Source organism: Sebastes fasciatus, chromosome 15 (assembly GCF_043250625.1).
Source record: "Sebastes fasciatus isolate fSebFas1 chromosome 15, fSebFas1.pri, whole genome shotgun sequence".
Lineage (NCBI taxonomy): Eukaryota > Metazoa > Chordata > Actinopteri > Perciformes > Sebastidae > Sebastes > Sebastes fasciatus.
In genome coordinates this window covers 27967761-27990238 of record NC_133809.1, presented here as the reverse complement: position 1 = coordinate 27990238, position 22478 = coordinate 27967761, and the positions used below count along the sequence as shown (strand labels likewise).

General features: G+C 41.8%; 1 protein-coding gene across 1 annotated transcript; it reads right to left on the bottom strand.

Annotated features, from left to right (window-relative positions):
* Positions 1 to 4772: 4772 nt before the first annotated feature.
* Positions 4773 to 13857, bottom strand: dio2 (iodothyronine deiodinase 2). Its single transcript, XM_074660990.1, has 2 exons — positions 13237 to 13857; positions 4773 to 10065 (listed from the first exon to the last, which is right to left on the bottom strand). The coding sequence occupies exons 1-2, from the start codon at positions 13465 to 13467 to the stop codon at positions 9481 to 9483; spliced, it is 816 nt and encodes a 271-aa protein (XP_074517091.1). The 5' UTR covers positions 13468 to 13857; the 3' UTR covers positions 4773 to 9480.
* Between the last annotated feature and the right edge of the window lie 8621 nt (positions 13858 to 22478).

Genomic DNA, 22478 nt, shown 5'->3' with positions numbered 1-22478 from the left:
CAGCAAGACCCTTAACACTCTCTCATTCACAACCTTTCTGTCTCTCTCTCTCTCTTTCACTGGCTCCTACTCTATCAACTGACTGTGTGGGTGGTTCACTCTTATATAACCAAACAGATTCTACCACGCTCTCCATGAGCCAGTCATATCGTTGCAATCAAATTTTAAAACTGTTCTCCTCTCTGCTGCTGTCAGTTTTCAATTCAGTGCAACTCGAGGCAACTCGCCTCTACCCCGTCAACTACAGGCTTCATCAGATTCTGTGCGGAGGCCTGCTCTACATTCCTTCATTGGATCTTCAGCTACTCCTTTCACCACCACCACCAATGTCTAGAATCCATCTTCACGGAATCACTACCCCCTTTTGATATACTACGTCACGATGGAGTCTAATCGCCAAAGACTTTGCACTATTCTGCATTATGTATCATGTAATAAATGTATTGTTCATTATATACGGGGTCTCTCCTGATTGAAATATATACACCGATCAGCCATAACATTAGGACAGCATGGGCAGCAAGGGGTCACCTGTACCTTGACAGATCAGTCAGGTACAGCAAGGTACAGCAAAGGCCGATATGAAGTGGAGTAACCATGGCTTAAAAGAAAACTGATGTGATGCTGTTCAAGAGATACAATGATGTGATGGAGGACTAGCTTCAAAAAGGAATATGTGAGGATATTCCAGAGACTACGGAACATACAGTATAAACTGAAAACAGTACTACCTGCCTCAACATGCTGTAATTAGGGAGGACAAAGCAAGTTAAGAGTCATCACACACACTGAGAATGACTCTTGTGGTGTTCAGAGTGTCATCAAGCCCGTTCTTGCTTGCAATTAATATACTTGGAGAAATACCAGATGAGTCATTCACAGACCGTTAACACTCTGAAAGACTCCGTGTGATGACTATTGCCAGCTCAGGGGAAGTTTAAGACACCTATGCACTAACCACAAGTGCAAGGGAGATCTTGTCCGCTGCAAGCATGAACCTCTCTGTAAGTGGATCACAATTTCCTGGTCCAAGTTCCAACAGTTTCCTCTGAAAGCCAAGTGGCTGGGGGAGGGTATTCTGACGTCACTGTGGAACCTGAAGCACATGGCTGTGTGTTTAAGGTGCTCGCTTTAGTGTGGAGGCCAGAGAATTTGTTTTCAAACTCAAACATCTAATGGACATTTTTAAGAGAAAGAAAGAACACAAAGAGGAGCAGCCTGTGATCATCAGATTAAATATTTGACCCCCTATGGGATTTCTGACGCCATTTAATAAGAGTGAAATATCTATGTGGCAAGGGGTCATCAGCTGGGCCAGGGAGCTGCCAAGAGACATCTCCCAAAATCAACTCCCCTCTCAGTGCGAAGTCTATATCATCAGCCCGGTCTCTCCAAATGGCGTATGAATGACACAACAATTTGTTGTCCAGCATTTTGTGTGCAATCACAACACCGTTGCTGCTTTCGGCGTGTCATTTCACACCATATAGTCTGTACTGACTGTAATGTAACCGCATCTGCATGAATATGCTACGCTCAGCCCTCGGCCACACTGGGAACGTCAGGAGCACGTGGCGGCTGTGGTACCTGTTGTTTTTTATTTCGGCGTCTTATGCTGGCTGTGTGGCTGCGTCTCTTCTAGAGAATAGAGGTCTCGCCTATTTTTGATGCGAGCCGTGCGCGGTTCACAGCAGCAACAGACATCGAAACTGTAGTAATGTTACTGTTACGATTTCAATATACTGTCAATAGATCACTTTCACTGTCTCTATCTGTAGAAAATGTTACAGAGATGAAAAAAAGTAAAGACTTGGTTTAAAATCAACACTTCCTGTTTTCATTTCAAAATAAAAGCCCTCAAGCATTTTTTTCTATGGACAGAATTCCTTCATTTGTTAACACAAGGCTTTTATTCTGAAATATGTGCAAACAGTTTGTAGAACATGCAGTGACTTGGAGAGCTCCCTGAATGAATAAAGTACGGGGTTTTAATTGTGGATTATTACTATTATTTACAAATTACCACACGTTTCTTAACCTTTTTCTGTCTAAAATAAATATAAATTACATTTATAATGAAATGAAATGGCCATTATGAAATGCAAACTCTATGTAGAAAGAAAGGGCTGGCAGCAGCAGCTGCTGCAGCTGGTCTGAACACCTGACGCGTGAATCACGCAGCCGCCACGCGACTCAGACGCCACGCGCTCCTAACGTTCCCAGTGTGGACGAAGCGTCAGAGCTAGTGACGTAGAATGATGAGTGATGCTCAGAGCGAGTGAGGAAGAGCTAGTGACTATTATAAAACGTGTGAGAGACGGCTTATGTTGGGTGGGAGGGGAGGGGAGGGGAGGTGGATGGATCCAACAAACACAGCTGGAACTTTTGTAGCTAATTAGCCTCTTCCTTTCCACCGACACATTCTGTTGCACTTTCCAGCATTACTGAAAGTCTGGCTGGACCCTGTGTGCTTTTCAAGTGTAACAGGACTTGTGAATACACAGGCTGAGGGTGATTGCCCAGAGTGTGCCACAAAAGCTTCTTTTTCACACCATTATCCAAGGTCTTACATGTGTCACCACAAATAACAAGAAATGGGTGAAGGTGAGAAGGTGTGGGTGTGGAAAGGGGGGTGGGGGGGGAATAAAGAGAAAGAGGTACAAATTGTATAGAGGATTTTTTGGTTACATGTGCTGACACTGGGAGAGAAGGGTTGGATGCATGTGGCATGTGTACTAAATGCACCCACCCCTCCCTCCCTTTCCTTAATGTATTCTTTACTACTCTCTGTCCTCCTTCAGCCATGCTCTTTCTCCTTGAATTAATCAGTAAATCTGAATGAACAAAAGTTCAGCTTGGATGAACAGAGGGTCAGCCAGAGCAGACTTTCACAAACATCTATGTCACATGAATCCCAAGGCCTGTCCTTACAAAACCTGAACTGTGACAGAGAATATTTTCTGAAGTTCCAGTCCATTTGCAGCCCATCCCAGGATGGTGTAACTTCTCCTTCCACCTTACTCTCCATTCCTCAACCCCTCAGAGGATTTTTTTTTCCTCATGAAGGTGGAAAGTTTATGACCGCCAGTCATATGATCGGATGTCTCTTTTGGCCACAATGAATGCTGGATGTCTGAAAATATCTGCAGAAGCATGCAAGTGCATTGCAAGAGAGGACATATGGTGTGATGGGGGTGAGAACTTGTGGCCAAATGCAGAATACGGGGTTGTATTTCTATACCTATAGCTATCCTAAACTTTAAGTGTGAATAGTGAATAAGTATAGTTTGGTATTGCATTACTGGAATTACTTTAGTTTAATTTTGTTCATTTGTAATTACTCTGTGCAAAAATGTCAAAAACAATAAAGTCTATTGAAGCATATTGCAGCATTTCTGATTCATTATTGTGACATACTGTATACGGTGAGGTAGCCATGCAATAAAGAAGTGCTGTTCTTGTTGTTGTAATGGAAGCTTGGTTTATGCTGAATAAATAAATAAATAATGATACATATTGTATCATTACAATTATTTATTGTTTTAGTATTTATTTAGTTTTAAAAACATGCAGAGGAGATAGGAGTATTTTTTAACTCTGAAAAACATCTGCGGGTCTTCCTACCAGGCTCCATGTTGCTCCAATACCTCCACCAATAATGTAGGGCAGCCTGTATGTAGCCTGAGATGCTAAACCCAGTAAGACTGCACCTCTCACTGCTGCTCATTAAGCTTACTGCTTCGAGCGCAGGCTAACGGCCTGTCCAGACCGCCCACGTGAGCAGCGCGTGGCGGCTGCCTCGCTGAACTGCTGCGTGTCCCTCGCGTGGGTTGTCCACACCGGTAGTGTCTCTGTTGCTCCTGCTGTCAGCCTTTGCTTTCTACATTAAGTTTGTCTTTCATAATGGCCATTTCATTTCATTATAAATGTCATTTATATTTATTTTAGACAGGAAAGGTTAAGAAGCGTGTGGTAATTTGTAAATAATATTAGTAATCCATAATTAAAACCCTGTACTTTATTCATTCATGGAGCTCTCCAAGTCACTGCATTGCCTACAACACTGTCCTGCAAATATTTCAGAATAAAAGCCTTGTGTTAACAAATGAAGGAATTCTGGCCACAGAAAAAAAAATGCTTGAGGGTTTTTATTTCGAAATGAAAGAAGGAACAGTTGATTTAAAAATAAATCTTTACTTTTTTTCATGTCTGTGACATATTCTACAGATACAGACATCGAAACTGTAGTAATGTTGCTGATATGATGTCAATATAGAGTCAATAAATCACTTTCCGCGTCTCGCAGTAAAAATAGGCGAGACTTCGAACCTTTACAAGAGATGCAGCTGACACGCAGCCGGGTCGGTGGGGACTCTAACCTGTTAACACGGACGCCGAAATAAAAAACAACAGGTTCCACAACCGCAATGCGCCCCTGACGTTCCCGGTGTGGACGTAAGAACTGAAGGAGATCAGGACAGTAACAGAACAGTGTTCAGAGACATTTTAGTCAGAATATCAACCTAATATATTAAAAGTATGGGGGACAAGAACAGGATTTTGAAAAGTGAGGGTTAACATGTCCTCACCAGTGGAAATTATGCTCTTGGCTGTACTTTGTTTATAATGATTTGTATATATAGGGGCTGAAAAGTTTCGTACTGGGAATTTGTCATGTTTTATTCTTTAAAAATATGTTTGGTAAGCCTGTCCCTTTTCTTTTCTTTACATCCAAGATTCCTTTGGGACATAAATACAACATGCAAAGCAAATTCAGTAGCAAACATTCTCCTTTATTTCTCTTCTTTGACATGTTAGAAAAATAAAACATTGCACAAAGCAGTGCTGAAACAGTGCAGTAGATGACATGGAAAAACAGAGTGGTCTATATCATTTATTGAGACATAAGTATTTTAAGAAGATTGACGATTAAAAACAGATGCAATGGTTCTGTGTAATATTGACCAGGTGCAGTTCACTATCCAACCAGAGACCGAGTCAGGGACTCTTTCGTCAAAGGTCTTCATTAGCACACCTTCGTCGCTGCGACCAGAACAAACCACCTGTGTGTCCTATGGAGCTTAAATGCATGCAAATCACTTCAGCATGATGATGAGGATGATGATGATACCCATCTCAACCACACAAACCTACGGACATTTTCTGGCATGTTGAGAAGATTTTAGTATTTGAGGATATTTATTGGTTTCATGTCATCAGAATCGTACGATTTGAACCTGAGCTGACGTCTACATTAAAATGTTTAGTTTTAAGGCATGAAACACATTTGAAAGTGAAAATCAAAATCTATTGAACCTTCTTTATAAAACATAGCAAGCAGCAGTCTTCACACGTCCATTCAGTTCCTTTAACCTCGTCAAAAATGATGTTCCCAGTACAGTTATTTTTATAAAACGGTCACTATATCCTGACAGTAGTGCAAGAGACAGGTAATCTGAAAGAAATCATGTTCCCCTGTGTCCTCCGGTGCTCCTAATGGCATCCGCAAGATTTTACAGACCAGAGAAAAACAACCAATCAGAGCCGAGCTGGAGTCTGCCGTCCAGCTGCAGTCTAATCACTCGCGAACTCCAATCAAACGGTCAAACTAGGCAGCGCTGATCAAATATAAATCAATATTCTGTTACTGTAATACCTATTTCTCTCCTCAAATGTTTTCAGAATCATCTTGTAGTGTACTGTTTAGCTGTAAAATGAGAAAGTTTGTGACCCCGCAGCCTTATTGAGATCAGTTGGGGAAATATCAAGCACCGCCCACCAGCCGGAGCACAGCCAATAGGAACGCTCTCTCTGAAATGATCTGTGATTGGCCAAAGTCTAAGAACACTTGAATTACAATATGCTGAAAGGTTATTATGGAATTTCTGCCCAATGATGCCAAAAACCTTCGGCCTACAGAATCTTTAACTTATTTTTTACATTAGTTTCCACAGCATAACTTTACATTGATTCTTAGCACATCTATTACTGCTCGTCAGTTGGTGAAGAACATGCTGGTGTTCTCTCTCTATTAAGGTCTGTCAACTCCCTTCTGGATCAGGTCAAATCATCCCCAAGTGAGTTTTGGACCATAGGTCTTTTTTTTTTGGAACATTTGTAAATGCCTCATTGCATGCCGCATGGAGAGGTAAAAGGACCTTTTTCAGCCCTGAGCAGTGTCTGCAGGTATAACTTTCAGGCTGTATACAGCCCAAAACAACAAATCAGGGCAAGACCCAGGGCAAAAAGTACAGCAAAGTGGCTTTAATGTGGCTTTTTGACACCGATTATTTTGTGTCAAAGTGAAAACAGATCTCTATAAAAGGATCTAAATTAATTAAAAATACAAAATACATTTTGTGCGAGCAACATTTTCACCCCTTTTAATAGAACAAACCTAAATCCTTGAGCTCACCTGTGCGAGTCAAGAGGTTTCAATTGATTGTAGGACCAACTTTTGGTGAGTCAGTATCGTGGCTACACCATGAGGACAGAGGATAGAAGAAGAATCCTACGTAGCATAGACTACATACAGACAACAACATATAGCTCATAGGCCTATAGCTGTGGTCAGGTGGTCAGAGCAGGTGGTGATACATCTGTCATTAAACAAACTGCCAGAACCATGGACAGCTTCAGGAGGGGAGAGAGAGAGGGGGGGGATTACAAGCTCACCGCCTCTAATACCAAATATGACAATGACTAATAACTCACCACTTCATGAGATAATTTGGGCCTGTTTCAACCTGTCATTGGGTGGAAATATCATTGTGGGAGGGAGATTGCTACATCCGTTCAATCTTGACTTACAAAGGAGAAAAGTGCGTCACAAAAGTGCGTCACAAAGGCGTGCCATTGGAAAGGGCAGTCTTCACTGCGTGCTGATGGAAAGAGGGGATACTTTAATTAGCAGAAATGATGAGAGAGAGGCTGCTGAACTGAATGTGTCAGGAGGTGAAGTCCAGTAGCCAACACTGCACTGGTTGTTGAGAATCACTGATCTGACACCAGAGCCACGCACAATGCTTGTGCATATATAGGCATTAAAAAAAGCAGCCCGTGAACCATGACACATAAAAAACACACTGCACATGTCCACATCGATCATGTTTCACACGCGTTATTGACAGAAGATAAAGTCAGCCACTGACCAGTACAGAGCCGCACCACATTTAAAATGACCAATGACGGAACATTAGATTTTATCTACTTTCTTTATATTATATTATATTATATTTATATTCATCGCAACATTAGAAATGCTGATTTTCAACACTCCACCAAAGTCAAAATGTTGTTTAGTATTTTGGGGGGGCTAAGCCCTCTCTGGCTCACTGGAAATGGAAAGAGTACGGCACAGCTGTGAATCTTCCTAAAGCAGGTCGCCTTGGAAGCGGTGGAAGCGTTCCAGAGGAATTGTGAGGGAGGTTAGGGCTGCCCCTATACTCACATGACATCTGGGCTGCCAGAAGGCACGTGGGAAACTCTGATCTCAGTTGGAAGAAGGTTCTATGGTCTGATGAAACCATAGACCATTAGACTAAACACCATGTCTGGTGTAAGCCAAACACTGCACATCATCATCATAAAAAATACTATTCCCACCGTGAAGCTTGGTGGTGGTAGCAGCGTCATGCTGTAGTGTTGGCTTCTTTTCAACAGGCTAGTAGTGAGGGTAGACGGTGAAATGAAGGCACCAAAAACACAGAGAATCCCGGAAGAAAAGCTGATGCTGTCTGCGAGAAACTGGCCACTTGGGAGAAGATTTTCTTTCCAGCAAGACACTGACTTGGAGGGGGTAAATACTTCCTACTTAGGACATTTCCGCAAGCCAGCATTTAGTTTGCTTCTATCAAACTCTGGTACGGTTTGTTTGGGCGGTTGTGAATCCAGTAATCGTACTCCGGTGCGGACCAAAACAACCGATCCGAGATCGCTTTTGAGAGGAGGTCTCGGATCGTTTCCAAGCGAACCAAAACGCAGGCTGCCTTGTGTGGGCATTTGCTGAGATGTACACAGGTAAAGGACAGGTTAGCACGGGCGAGAGAGGAACGACTGATGTGTGCTTGACATCTGGGCCGAAGAGAACAAACAGAATACGATAAATAAAGTCCACAAAAATAGTGACGTTTCTAAAGTCATTGGAGATAAACTGGAGGAGAAGGGATCCGTGCTCACAGTGTAGATCACAGTGGAAACACTTTGACAGCAATATATGAAGAGGTGGCAGTTTTCAAGATGAAAAAGGTAAATTCGCTCCTTCATACACATCAGCAATTAACTTTTTCATTTGGCCCGCTATAATTTGTGCACTGTGAAACCGAACCAGACTAAATAGAAAAAAAGAACCAATTTCACTCTGATTTGGACAAACGGACTATGGCTGCTGAAAGCACCTTTAGATTACACAGAAGGGTCTTTTTCTGTTGATCATTGTCGATAAACCACATTAAATCCACTTTGATTCAACAGTGTAAACACCAACACTTCCAAGGGGGTGAAGACATTTTAAGGAAAGGAAAAAAAATGTAGAGAGCTGTCAGATGGAGAACAATGGTCGATATGTGTACTGTACGAATGAGCATTCATCCAAAGAGAAAGGAGGGGAGATAAACATCGTGCGTATTCAAGTTGTTGACGCGGGCATAAAAACATATAGTGTTTATATATACTATGACCATAGTGAAAAAAATGAAATTATTAAAATCTCCACAAAATAATTAAAACCGTTTTACTTTATAAAACAGGGGTCTGCAACTTGCGGCTACGGAGCCACATGCGTCTCTTTAGCCCCTCTCCAGTGGCTCCCTGTGGATTTAAAAAGAAATTTGTGGAAATGAATAACTGTTTTTTTGTTTACATTTTCAATTCTATTTATCATTGTTGTAGGTCTATGGTACGACGGAACGACGGAGTATTAGGGCCACATTGAGTCGTAGTATTATGAGAATAAAGTCATGATAATATAAAGCAGTAATTTGACGTGTTATTTTCTTTTTTCCCGTAAAGTTATGACTTTATTCTCGTAATATTACGACTTTTTTCTTGTAAACTTCTGACTTTTTTCTCGTAATATTATGACTCCTTTTTCGTAAAGTTATGACTTTATTCTCGTAATATTACGACTTTTTTTCTCATAAACTTCTGACTTTATTCTCGTATTATTATGACTTTATTCTGAAAATCTCAGATTTTTTTCCCTCAATGTTACCCTAATACTCCGTAGTACATTTGCACTTTGGCCCTCACTGCATTAGACTTATATAGTCTATACTTAGACTATAAACTGTGTTACCTTCATCACAATGCTCAAATGTTTTGCGGCTCCAGACAGATTTTTTTTTTTTTTGCCTAAAAGGGCTCTTTTGATGGTAAAGGTTGCTGACCCCTGTTATAAAACATATACAAACTGGGAACTTTTGATTTTGACTTATAAAAAACATAGGACATGTCCTCCTCTGTACTCGTCTTTGATTACTCCTACCGTTTACCATAGCTCTGTTCCAGCCACTGCTGCACATCCTTCAGATTGTAAAAAAAAGGCCCCTTACCACCCAGATAGGCAATCTTTCTCTGTTGTACTATACACACCCGTTCATTGGACACACCGTAAGCTACATTGGCATTGTTGTCCATGCAGTCTGCCACCAGCTGGCACTGCGGTGGCAGGGAAAATTGCTCAATGAGTTTGCGTGCTGCTCCCAACCTCTCCTCCAGGCTCTGGTGTTTCCGCACGTCGAAAGAGCAAGAGCCCATAGGAGGGGCCACCCAGCCGTCGGACGGGTGAGCCTCGTCAATGTACACTAACAGGAAATCAGCTACGTCACTGAAGTCCTCCACCAACTGCCGGAAAGCTGGCAGGTGGCTGATGAAAGGGGGTCAGGTGGCTGAGCCAAAGTTGACCACCAGAGGGCGGTCTGATGACTCAAAATCCAGAAGGTGGCACTCATCTCCAGTTCCGATCAAGGCACCGGGTGTAGTCATGTTACTGAGACTGCTGCTCCTTCGAGGGCCATCAGGCACCTTCACCACTTTGGAGTTGGGTGCCTCGAAGCCAAGTTTAACCTGAGGAGATAAAAAATGGGGATACATGTTTACTCACACAGTGCACACATCCCAGAGCTCTGTTTCACAAAGCGGGAGGGGTGAACACTCAGAGTTAGTTAACGCTGAGATGAGGGAAACTTTTCAGTTCCAGAAAGAGAGCTAATTTAAACTCTGGGTCAGTTACCATGGTAACTGTCTCTGTGAACCTAACCTGCTCACTGGCAGGTTTTCCTTTTTACCAAACCCTGAGTTTCTCTCCGTCTCCTCCCTCTCGCAGAGCCAGACACGCTGCTTCATTTCCTCATTCATTCAGTCCATATCAAAGCATTAAGTGTTAAAGGTTTACTGTATGTCAGATATTAGGCAGGACTATCTTAATTTACTGCTTTTATACGCTGTCAGTCATTCAAAACAAGTGAACATTTCACATCAGTATAAAACCTCTACATAGTCTTTCATTTTTATAACGTTGTGACTGAGACAGCTGGCAGTTTGTTGTATGTGTAATCTCAGTTTAAATAGTAAAAATCGGTATGAACCTCAGACACGTAGGATCAATGAATAATTATCTGTCACTCATAATGTGATTTGCACAGATGGAACATGATAATATTGTAGATTATATGTTAATATTTCTGAGTGAGCAGGATCATGGTGCATCTACAGAATGGAGTTAGAATATTAACACTAACACAATAGATTCAGCTAATTCAAAACGTCATTGTTTGTATCTCACTTGGTAATGGACCGCTACAAATACACAGCACAACAAAATAAGAGAAGTTTATCTGCTGTGGATACGACACAGCAGTGGGGCTCACCACCTTGGAATGATGCCTGCAAACTCTAAAGTGGGAATAACGGGTTTTTTCTCTGTTTCTTCCTATTCTACTGACGTTGCCTGACTGACTGCAGCATTAAGGCACGGTCACACGTGCAAAATTAACATCCGTCTCCCGTTCACTCCCATTCTGTGCGAGCAAAGGTTGTGAAAAAACAAATTTGCATTCAGGTGGAGTTCAACTTTGGTGAACTTGAAGTTTGAAAATTGCCTCGTCACGTGCTCGCCTGCATTCGTGCACGTGTGAATGTGCCTTCTTTAGGCTGGGACTTAGACGAGGTCACCAAACTCCATGAACTAATTAGAATCATCAAGGTTTTTAAGTAGTTCTGCCCGAACAGGTGCAATCAAATGAGACAGATTCAGCACAGGCTCTGCATCAGACACAGCCCTAAATGGAGGTCTGATCAGGAACACCTGAATGGGTGTGTGTAGGGACTTTAACAGTTACTGAGAAATCAATAATCCCCACAGACTTGTCTGTAATTCTTGTTAAAAGTGAGTGCCAACTTTGATTAATCAAAGAAAGTTGCAAATTTGGGAAATGCCGACCTACTTCCACTGAGACTAATCAAACATTGATGACACTAAACCAGGGGTTTGCAACCTGCGGCTCTTTGGCCCCTCTCCAGTGGCTCCCTGTGGAGTTTTAAACAAGGAAATGAATAACTGTTTTTTGTTTACATTTTAATTTTTATTTATCATTGTTGTAGGTCTATGGTACGACGGTATGACAGAGAATTAAAAAAATCTGAGATTTCAAGAATAAAGTCAGAGGTTTACAAGAAAAAAGTCGTAACATTATGAAAATAAAGTCAAATGTTTACGAGAAAAAAAGTCGTAATATTACGCTAATAAAGTCAAAGGTTTACGAGAAAAAAGTCGTAATATTATGAAAATAAAGTCATAGGTTTACGAGAAAAAAGTTGTAATATTATGAGAATAAAGTCATAATATTATAAAGTAGTAATTTTACGTGTTATTTTCTTTTTTTCTCGTAAAGTTATGACTTTATTCTCGTAACATTACGACTTTTTTTCTCGTAAAGTTATGACTTTATTCTCGTTATATTACGACTTTTTCCTCGTTACGTTATGACTTTATTCTCGTTATATTATGACTTTTTTCTCGTAAAGTTGCGACTTTATTCTTGTTACATTACGACTTTTTTTCTCGTAAAGTTATGACTTTTTTCTCATAACATTACAACTTTTTCTCTTAATATTATGACTTTATTCTCGTTATATTATGACTTTTTTCTCGTAATATTATGACTTTATCCACGTAATATTAAGACTTCTTTTTTTGTAAAGTTATGACTTTATTCTCGTTATTTCACGACTTTTTTCACGTTAAGTTATGACTTTATTCTCGTAATATTGACTTTTTTTGTCGTTAAGTTATGACTTTATTCTCTTAATATTATTAATTTTTTCAACTTAAGTTATGACTTTATTCTCGTAACGGTACGACTTTTTTTCTCGTTAAGTTATGACTTTATTCTCGTAACATTACGACTTTTTTCTTGTAATATTATAACTTTATTCTCGTAACATTACGACTTTTTTTCTCGTAAAGCTAGGACTTTATTCTCGTAACATTACGACTTTTTTCTTGTAATATTATAACTTTATTCTCGTAACATTACGACTTTTTTTCTCGTAAAGCTAGGACTTTATTCTCGTAACATTACGACTTTTTTCTTGTAATATTATAACTTTATTCTCGTAACATTACGACTTTTTTTCTCGTAAAGCTATGACTTTATTCTCGTAACAGTACGACTTTTTTTCTCGTTAAGTTATGACTTTATTCTCGTAACATTACGACTTTTTTCTTGTAATATTATAACTTTATTCTCGTAACATTACGACTTTTTTTCTCGTAAAGCTAGGACTTTATTCTCGTACAGACAGATTTTTTTTTTTTTGCCTAAAATGTCTCTTTTGACAGTAGAGGTTGCTGACCCCTGCCATAGATGAACAAGACATAGGTTCTGTAGGCTACTTTACCCTAGAAGTCAGCACACTGAGAACACTGCATAACTATTCAATTCAATTTTTCTATGAGCCCTATTCATACTCGTTCAGTTGTCTGACAGCAGAGACAGAAAATTATGGAAATGAGAATAAAGTGGTGAATTCGGCTGCACTTAAACCAGACAAGACGTCATCCTACTGCTGAACATATACATGCACTAACTAATACTGCGTCGTGAACTAACAGGTGGGGACTGACATGTAAAGTTGAAACTTTGTGCAGTTGTTTAGAGTTCAGTGCATTGATGATGACAATGACATTAACATTGTTATCCCCCCCATTACCTGAACCCCCGGGTGCATATGTACCTGTTTGTATGCGTCCAGGAGGAAGCTGTTCCAGATGGAGCGCAGCCCGGCCGAGGTGAGCATGCGGGTCCACTGTCCGGACCCGGACCCGGAGGACCCGGAGCTGCTGAGCAGCGACACTACGCGCTTCACCAGCACCACAGAGTCGTACAGAGCCATGAACAGACAGTTGGAGAAGAAACCAGGTAGTATCTGGAGTGTCACGAGCAGATCCTCACTCGCCATTCCCATGTTTGTTCTTTCTGCAGTTTTTCTAAATGGAGCGCTCACAGGCTGTAGAACTATTCCAGACTGGCCGTCATTACGCGCAGCGCAGCGCTGTAGCGGAGCTCTCTGTCCTGTCTGCTCCTCTCATAGTGTCGGCTCTGCCCCTTGGACTGCTCCAGACTCGGTGCAGAGAATGAGGGAGGTGGACCAGATGGATCTGGCAGAGCGGTCTGGTGTGTTCAAGCGGAGTGCGCTCAACGCGAGGCGGCTGGAGCTCGAGCACTCTTCCTAAAAGCACCAACATTTTACTATGAGACAGATGAACTTCAAGCCTCACGGCTTATCTTTGTAGGAGGATTGTGACGTCATGATGTGGTGGATACCCTGTCGCCCTCTCTCTCTCCTCTCCTCCCTCAGGACTGTGCACAGTGTGGCTGAACGCAGCTGTAGGTCCGCCTTTTATTGTTCTTCTTCTTCTTTTGTGTGTGGCATTTGTAATTTTACTGACCCTGTCAAAAAAATCATACGAATACCTTTACCATGCTACTTTTTTTTTAATTCTTGTGGATTATGTTTTTGCCATCATAATAAGTATACGTTTTTTTAAAGGGAATAAAAAGAAATTGATATATAAATATATCATATCTTCATGCCTAAGAGGGACTGTTTGTAAGAATCAGAAATTGCTTGTTAACAGCGACACCTGTGGCCGTTAAGTCAACGAAAGTCAGAAGACGGGCTTCACTAGATATAACTTTGCGGTTTTGGTGCTTCCGTGTAGTTTGTGTTGGAGTCTGAGTCTGAACAGCGTAGCCACACGCGAGCGCGCATGGGACACCGACCCTCAATGATTTATATGTGTAAGAAGTTACAAACAGTCCCTTTAAATAACAAAATGTTACCTACACCTATCTGCAAAACATCAACAACATTTTTTGTCTTCTTAAAATACAAAACAAAAGAAATGTATAACGCAATGGGCACGTTTAAGAAACCTAAAGCTCTTGGTTACATGTAAGATTAGACAAAGATTGTGTTCATGGTTAAATATCGAAAAAGTCACAGAATGTGTTCACTTTTTTCAGTATTTAACAAAAGACCTTAAAGGGTAACTTTTGTAGACTACCTGGACCCGATCTTACCATGTTTTTGTGTCTTATGGGGACAATAATTTCTGAAACTAGTCCAGTATTGATGGGGAGTGCTGCAGACGGCAGCTGCTCACAGGCTCCAATGGAATCTAATTGGGGCAAGCTGGTACCGTCATCTACGTCCACCAACAGTGCTGCTTTTTGCCATGACAGGCTCTGATTGTTATTATAAGTGTCTGATATTATGGAAAGAGTATCGCTCAAGGAGAAGTGTCGTTATGAAATCTGACGAGGTGACGTGTTGCTGGAAGACAACGGTGGAAAAGTGGAACACATCCACGTTGGAAATGTGAGAGTTTATTGTGTTGGAGTACAGAAAGTGTAGCTTAACTAAAAGATTTTCAATATCATGGCTGAATATTTCGATGATTTCCACAATGTGGATGAGCTCTTTGAATTTGATGGCCGCCTGTATTTATTTGAGCCAGAGTATACAGACGTTCAGATTTCACAACGACACTTGGACACAATAACAAACAGAGCGGATCAAGCGGAAGGTAAAGAAGAGGTTTTATTTCTCAGTAGGGTCCTTTCCATAATGTTCTCAGACACTTCTAATAACAATCTGAGTCGGCGGCAACAACAAGAACTGTTAGTGGACGTATCGCTACATTGACGCTGCTCACTGCTTACAGCGCTCTCCCTCAATACTGGACCAATTTCAATCATTATTGTCCCCGTTAGTCACTAAGACACAAAAACATGGAAAAATGGGGTCCAGGTTGAAAAATTGAGAAGTTACCCTTTAACCACAGCCTTTTAGTAGATAGTTTGCCATCTGCCCTCATCATATACTCGCTGGTTTTCCCTGTTCCTCTGAAGGCTTTTTGAAAGAGGTTGCGACATGATCTTGAGCTATAGGGTATAACACATGCACAGTGTAAATGGTGCTGCAGTCGTGCGTTGCTATAGGCTCAATTTCAGCGATTGCAAACCAGATTTTACGCAGGACACCTCCTCTTTTCACCCTCCTTGGGTCCCCTGCCAGATTGTCTTTGTCCATCCCCGTGTGTACATCGGCTTCACGCCTTCCTAGTGTTAACTGTTTTGTATTTGGACCCTTTGCTTCATCTGCTGGCTTTAGGACCTCAGCTCACTCCTTGCCGGTATTATTTTGCTTTTTGGACTGATCACCTGTGAATAACATCCTCCTTCTGAGTGAAAGACATTTTTCTAACTTACCTGGTGTCCTGGTGGGTATGTATAAGAATATAGAATGAACATTTCTTCAGCATGTTGTGGGATTATCATTTCCCAGTTTTTGTCTCGAATGTTGCATCAGTATCTCCAAATAAAATCCAGTAATGTTACTCCTTTTCATGTTGTATAACAGTCTGCTTATTTAATATTTAAAACAAAAATATTTCACAGCAGACACCTGATTATTTATATCTCTTATCCTGGTTACTGACTGTAAAGGAGTGAAGATAAACTCCCTTTTGCTCTCCACCATTAGATACTTGTTTAATCCATTCCATTAGTTATTTTCCCCAAGCCGACTCAATTCCATAAAAATGCTCCCGAGGAGTATTTGACTACGTGTCGTGCTGGAAAGCAATGTTCGATGGGTGGGTCATTATGTTGTTTGCACAGTATGGCGTGCTCTATCATCATGTGCACAAGGATGCGTGCGTCAAGCGTGGGCGTGCTTTTATAAACATTAATGCTTATCAGCATCTGGAAGTGGTTATGTGCTGTGCTGAATGTATGTGCCGCTAATAGATGAAACTTGACTTGTTGACACGTTTGTTTTCTTCTATTAACTTTAATTATAGCGTTTTCTCAAAACAATAGTCTTTCTTTTTTTTCTGTATTACGTGTCGAGGTCTGTTTCTCATTAAAATACTGTTTACCGTATAGCGCTGCCCTTCGTGGTTTTGGGTTAGGGCTTAATTTAGGTGTGTCAGGGATCACAGAGAGGACTGGTTGAGGTTATAGAGCTAAGACTGAGTTCAGGTTAAGGTAAGGAGAAACAGACTTCAACACAACGCCAGAGCGAGAGAGAGAGTTCATTCTTCATGTCCATACTGGCCTTGAACTGAACCCTCCCTTGTGCAACTGCGCTGTAAGATTGTAGATAACTTATTCTGGAAGTTCTGGCACATTCTCATTCCCAGGGCGTCAAAATACCTTTAAAAAAGTGCAAACTGTATTAGCTTTGTCATGCAAGTGCAGGCGCATACATCAAATTTGACCTCTGCATTCAACCCATCCTTAGGAGCAGTGTGCTGCTGTGAAACACCCGGGGAGTAACTTGGGGTTCAGTGTCTTGCTCAAGGAAACTTTGACATGCAGAGAGTAGGAGCTGGGGATTGAACCGCTAACCTTGTGGTGAAAGGATGACCACTTTACCCACGGAGCTACAGCTGCCCCGCTTTGTGATAGAGACACACAAGGTACCCTTTAGTGAGACCAGGCTTTCAAGGAACTACAATGTAAACCCATCCGTGTCAATATTAAATGCTCAGAGAAAGTGGTTGGGAGTGTTGTGACATAGTTTAAAGAGCAAAAAAAAAATGGATGGGGTTATGGATGGATCCAACAAACACAGGGCTTTCATCCAGGAGACTGTGTGAACCAAACAACATGTTATTTAAAGTTTCACTTTCACTTTACAAACATTGTCATTTTAAGCCAAACCATGATGTTTTTTTTCCTAAACCTAACTAAGTGGTGTTGTTGCCTGAACCTAAGCAAGTGTTTTCGTTTGAATTCACAACGTTGAAGGTGCTAAATACAAGATTGAGAGCATTTCTATTGCCTCTGCACGGCTCTCAAGATGGCGATGGCTGAGCCGGCGGTTCGCAGCTAACGGTGCTAACACTGCTAACAGTGAAAACAAAGGCAACAGAGCTAACAGTGTTTATCTGAGTGGGGAACTGGAGGGTGGGTGCTACGGTTCCACAACGACATCAGCTGTAACCGTATGAGAGCACTGAAAGGCACGCGCGGCCGGCAAGGCTATGTCAACAAAGCACGGAGGAGCTCTGATTACAACAAACACAGAGGGAGAGAGACTTCATTCTCTGCTCAGGTTAACGTATTCTCATACAAAGGTTTGTATGATATCTTTCTAAAAAGTTAATCCTCCTTTTTCTTTAATTTTCCTACAATTTTCTTTGTCAAAATCTTGCAATCTAACTTGACCCTATCAGATGATTTGTTTTACACAACCATCCGAGAAGCCGTCTTTGGAAACTGCTTGGAAAAGGGCAGGCACTTTCAAAAAATACTTGGCAGGTGATTGGATGAACCATCCGTCAATCAAACTAACGATAAGAGAAATTAAAGCATTATCAATTTTATCAGCTAGTGAGCCTGTTTCAAATCCAAATACATATCATGTAAAATGGAGCCAGGAGGTTGACATATTTCTTATAATATTTGACCGGGATCGTCCAGACTTTTCCGTTTTCATGAACAGAATAGTAGTTCTAATCCCTTCTTCTTTTATAGGAGCATCCAGCTTTTGTTTTTGCTCGAACAAGGCGGACGCCTCCGACCTTGGGGTTGGAGCCATTTTTTCCCAGCGGGCTGCCGACGACCAGAAGCTGTCAAGGCGACTTTCCCAGGTGGAGAGGAACTACGACGTTGGGAACTGGGAACTGCTGGCTGTCAAGCTGCCGTTGGAGGAATGGTGTCACTGGCTCGATGGGACCAAGCTACTCTTCCTTGCCTGGACAGATCACAAAAACCTTGAGTCTATTCAGTCCACCAAATGACTAAACTCACGACAAACCAGGCGGTCATTATTCTTCACAAGGTTTAACTTTTCCCTCTCCTACCGGCCCAGTTCCTGCAACGTCAAACCTGATGCCCTGTCCAGTTTGTGGGAAGGGAGGACTCCGCACATGACCCTAACACCATCCTTCCTAATCCATATCTGGTAGCTTGGCTTACCTGGGGAAAGAGTTAAGGGCACCCTGGAGGATCAGCCCTGTTCTCCACTCCTCTTCCCGACTGCTCCTCACGGCTGCTTGTCGAACCTCCCTGGTCACGGCTGCTTGCTCATCTTTTCTTTTCCGGGCCAGCCGTGAGTAGTAGTCCCTCCCTTGGCTGCTGATTGGTCACCTGTTGCCCAGCGCTCCTGTCTAATTGGTTGACTGTATGTCTGTCAACCGAGCGCTACACAGGTGCAGGTGATCAGCTTCATCAAAACGATAGTCAAGCAGAAGTAAAAACATAAAAACTAAAAACTATGCAGAAAAAGAATATAAAATCATTCACCATAAAACAAAGCAAATATAAATATAGGAAAGTAAAATCAATACTTCTGCTGTGCGACACTATTATTACTGATATTTCTATATCACTCTATTATATCCACCGCTACTGATTGTTATTAGTCCTATTGTATTGCTACTTATAGCTGTTGTGTCTCTCTCAGGATGTTGTACGTACTATTCAAAGCACGAGGGCTGCACTTACTAGAGTATCCACACAGCCAAGTGGACAGAGTTTTAGTGTTGGTGTGTAGGAAAGTCCCTAGAGCCCACTGCGTGTCCTCTGCCTCACACTGTTTTCATTCCTTCAACCTCTGGTGGACAGGAATTTGGCTTTCAGCACTGTTAAATATGATGTTGCTGCTGTTTCATCCTGTCATTAGGGCTGCAGTGACAGGTCTGTTCAATCATCCTCTGATGAAACATTTTGTGAGAGGCAAACGGAGGCACAGACCGCTATCACAGGCTGTCACAGACCGCTGTCACAGACCGCTGTCACAGACCGTTGTCACGCTTCTTCAAACCTCTGGATCAGGTTCCACTCAAGTTGCTGTCAGTCAAAACGGTTTTGCTTTTGGCTCTGACATATATATATATAGATATATACAATCTATATACAGTATATATACATTATATATATCTCTCTCAGGTATCCATGGATCGAGGTTACACCTGGATCGGGGTTGCATCTGCCGCCGCGTCTGCTGCAAGCTTGACACCCACTGCTACCATCATTATTATCAGCCTTTTTATTATTATTAGTAGTAGTTATATTTCTATTATTATTATCACTCTTTTACATCCACTTTTTGTTATTAGTCCTATTTGTATTAGTTCTTACTGATGCTGTGCTATTAATGTGGTTGCTGTGCATCTCTCCCCCTCTCTCTCTACCTCTCTCTCTCTCCCACCCCTTCTCTCTCTCTCTCTCTCTCTCTCTCTCTCTCTCTCTCTCTCTCTCTCTCTCTCTCTCTCTCTCTCTCTCCCACCCCTTCCCTTTCTCTCTCTCTCTCTCTCTCTCTCTCTCTCAAAACCCAACCGGTCGCGGCAGATGGTCGCCCACCCAGAGCCCGGTTCTGCTCAAGGTTTCTACCCGCTAAACGGGGAGTTTTTCCTGGCTACAGCGCATAACAATGCAATGCTCTTGCGGGATCTCTTGGTCGGTCTCTAAGCTATAGAGTACGGTCTAGACCTGCTCTATATAAAAAGCTTCTCAAAATAACTTCTGTTATGATTTGACGCTATATAAAGAATAAATGGAATTGAATATATGAGTTATTGATCTATCTGCTCTTTCTGTGGCTCCCTCATGTCTCAGGATCCAAGGAGATGGCAGTTCGGCTATTTTGTGGCCTAACCCAGCACTTACGCCGATAACCATCACTAACTCCTTCAGATCGAGAGTGATAACTTTGGATGGGTTCTTTTCTCCTCCACACAGATCTGAGTAGGAAGCCACGTCTCATCTCCTCTGTCCTGTGGGGGCCCTGTCCTGCTATGTTATGCACATGGCTGCCATACATCGTTCCCAGCGCCTGTTTGTGCATTACAGGGAACAATCTCGGGGGCTTCCTCTGTCTGCACAGCACCTGTCACACTAGCAGGTGTATCTCTCCTCTGCCGTGGATCTCCTAGAGAGCATCAGAACACACTCCACCAGAGGGATTGCATCGGCTTTGCACAGAGGAATGACAGTGGAAGACATTTTCACTGCAGCATAATGATCTTCGTGCGTTTCTATCTGCGTGATGTCTCCCGTTTCTGCATGACTCACTCTGTACTGAATGTTTTGTCTCTTCCTCCTGCCTGCCACCGTGGCTCAGGTGATGCACCAGTACGCATGGCTGGTTTGGGACATTTATTATGCCTCTTGGAGTGGGTGTGTTTGTTTGGACTCAGTGAGGCATGGACTACAGGTAAATCCTGCTCCGCCCTTAACCCAATAGCGATAGCTTTAGAGGACAGAGCCTATATGAAATGGAACGTTAGTTACGTACTATAACGCAGATTCTATGAGTACATTCACAGCTCTCAAAAATCTGGGCCTCACTGGCTCCTTAAATAGCTGAAGAAATAGCTGTTGATTCTGGAAGCCAATTGTCCGGTCTCAACTCAATTTATACCTAAGGTGAGACCGAGGTGAGGCCCACGCACAGGTGGGCGTTGATTAAAGTTATTTCAATGCTGCACATGAGATAAACCCCAACAGCGATAGCCCTAGAGGGCCGCGCCTATACTCATAGAATCTGGAGTTACAGTACGTAACTAATGTCCTCTCATTCGATTCCACGTTTCTCCTTAGCCAACAATAGCACCTTCTCTCGAACCAATGAGGGTAGGAAGCGCATTATTATGGTCTTGGGTGGCTCATTTGGGTTAGGCATATAGGGGCGAGAGAATGATGGGCGCGTTTGATTTTAAATTTGTTGCCAGTAAGACCAAGTCCTGGAGAGAGAATCCTCTCCAAACACTGAATCACTTTGCCCTTTTGTCTCCTCGCCAACTTTCCGTCCTACCATTCTGACATTATTATTATTCCGACTTTGGTTTTTGAGGTCCTCCACATGTGCCCACAGTGTTTCCAATCTCTTGTCGCACTTCTCCATGCCTTTCTCCATCCGAGCATTGACGTCCTCCATGTCCGATATCTGTTGTTCTGTCTGTCCAAGCCTTACTCGTATGTTCTTGACCGAGTCTTTGAGCTCGTCTTCGTCGTCTTCTTAATTGAGACATCAGCCGCCGCCACCACCTGCAGAGTAGCACTCATTTGTTTTTATTTTCAAAGTGAACACAGAGTCGATTGTCAAGCGTGGACAACAAAGAATACACCTGCTGCGGAAGCTTAACTCCTTTAAAGTCTGTAACTCTATCTTAAGCATTTATCGAAAGTCTTTTAACGTTTTCCTTTATTTGCTGGTTTAATGGGTTGTCTGTGAAAGACAGAAACAGTCTCAATAGTATCGTTAAGATCTGCTCCAAGATAATCGGAGTCCAGCAGAGAGACTTGAGCTCCCCCTGGGAGAAACACCTCGCCAAGAAAGCAAAAGGAATTAATAGCCAATCTGATCACATCCTGTCCAGTTAATTTACTTTAATGCTCTCAGGCCGACGCTACAAAGCAGTAAGTAAATACAGACGTCTGGTTAAATATTACCGTACAAATATGTAAAGTAAGTTATCTGTCAGTATTTTCAACAGGATGGTTTGTTTTAGGCACTACTGGTTTTGATGTCATGGGATTTTGAGCGTCAGTCTTCGAGTACTGTGTTTCCATTTGCATGAGACTAACTTGAACTGTAAAAGCACATGCACAGTTAACTGAGAGAACTCATGTAGCTTCTGCACTCTATTGAAATTACTTAAAATTGTAGTCAACAATAGAACAACTAGAACCCTGAAGTAACTGTGTGGCATTAAATTCCACGGGCTACACTAAACCAACCCTTTAAAAGAAAATAAATATATAATAATATATATATTTTATAAATATAAAATAAATAATACAAATTATAATTGTGTACACGACAACCCATTTTGGTTTAAGATTAATTTTAGGCTTAATTGTTTGTGCCATTACCATGCCTGCACTGAGAACCTACTGACTGATACCTACATTGTACCATTTCTGATAATACAAATAGTACCATGTTCAAATATACCT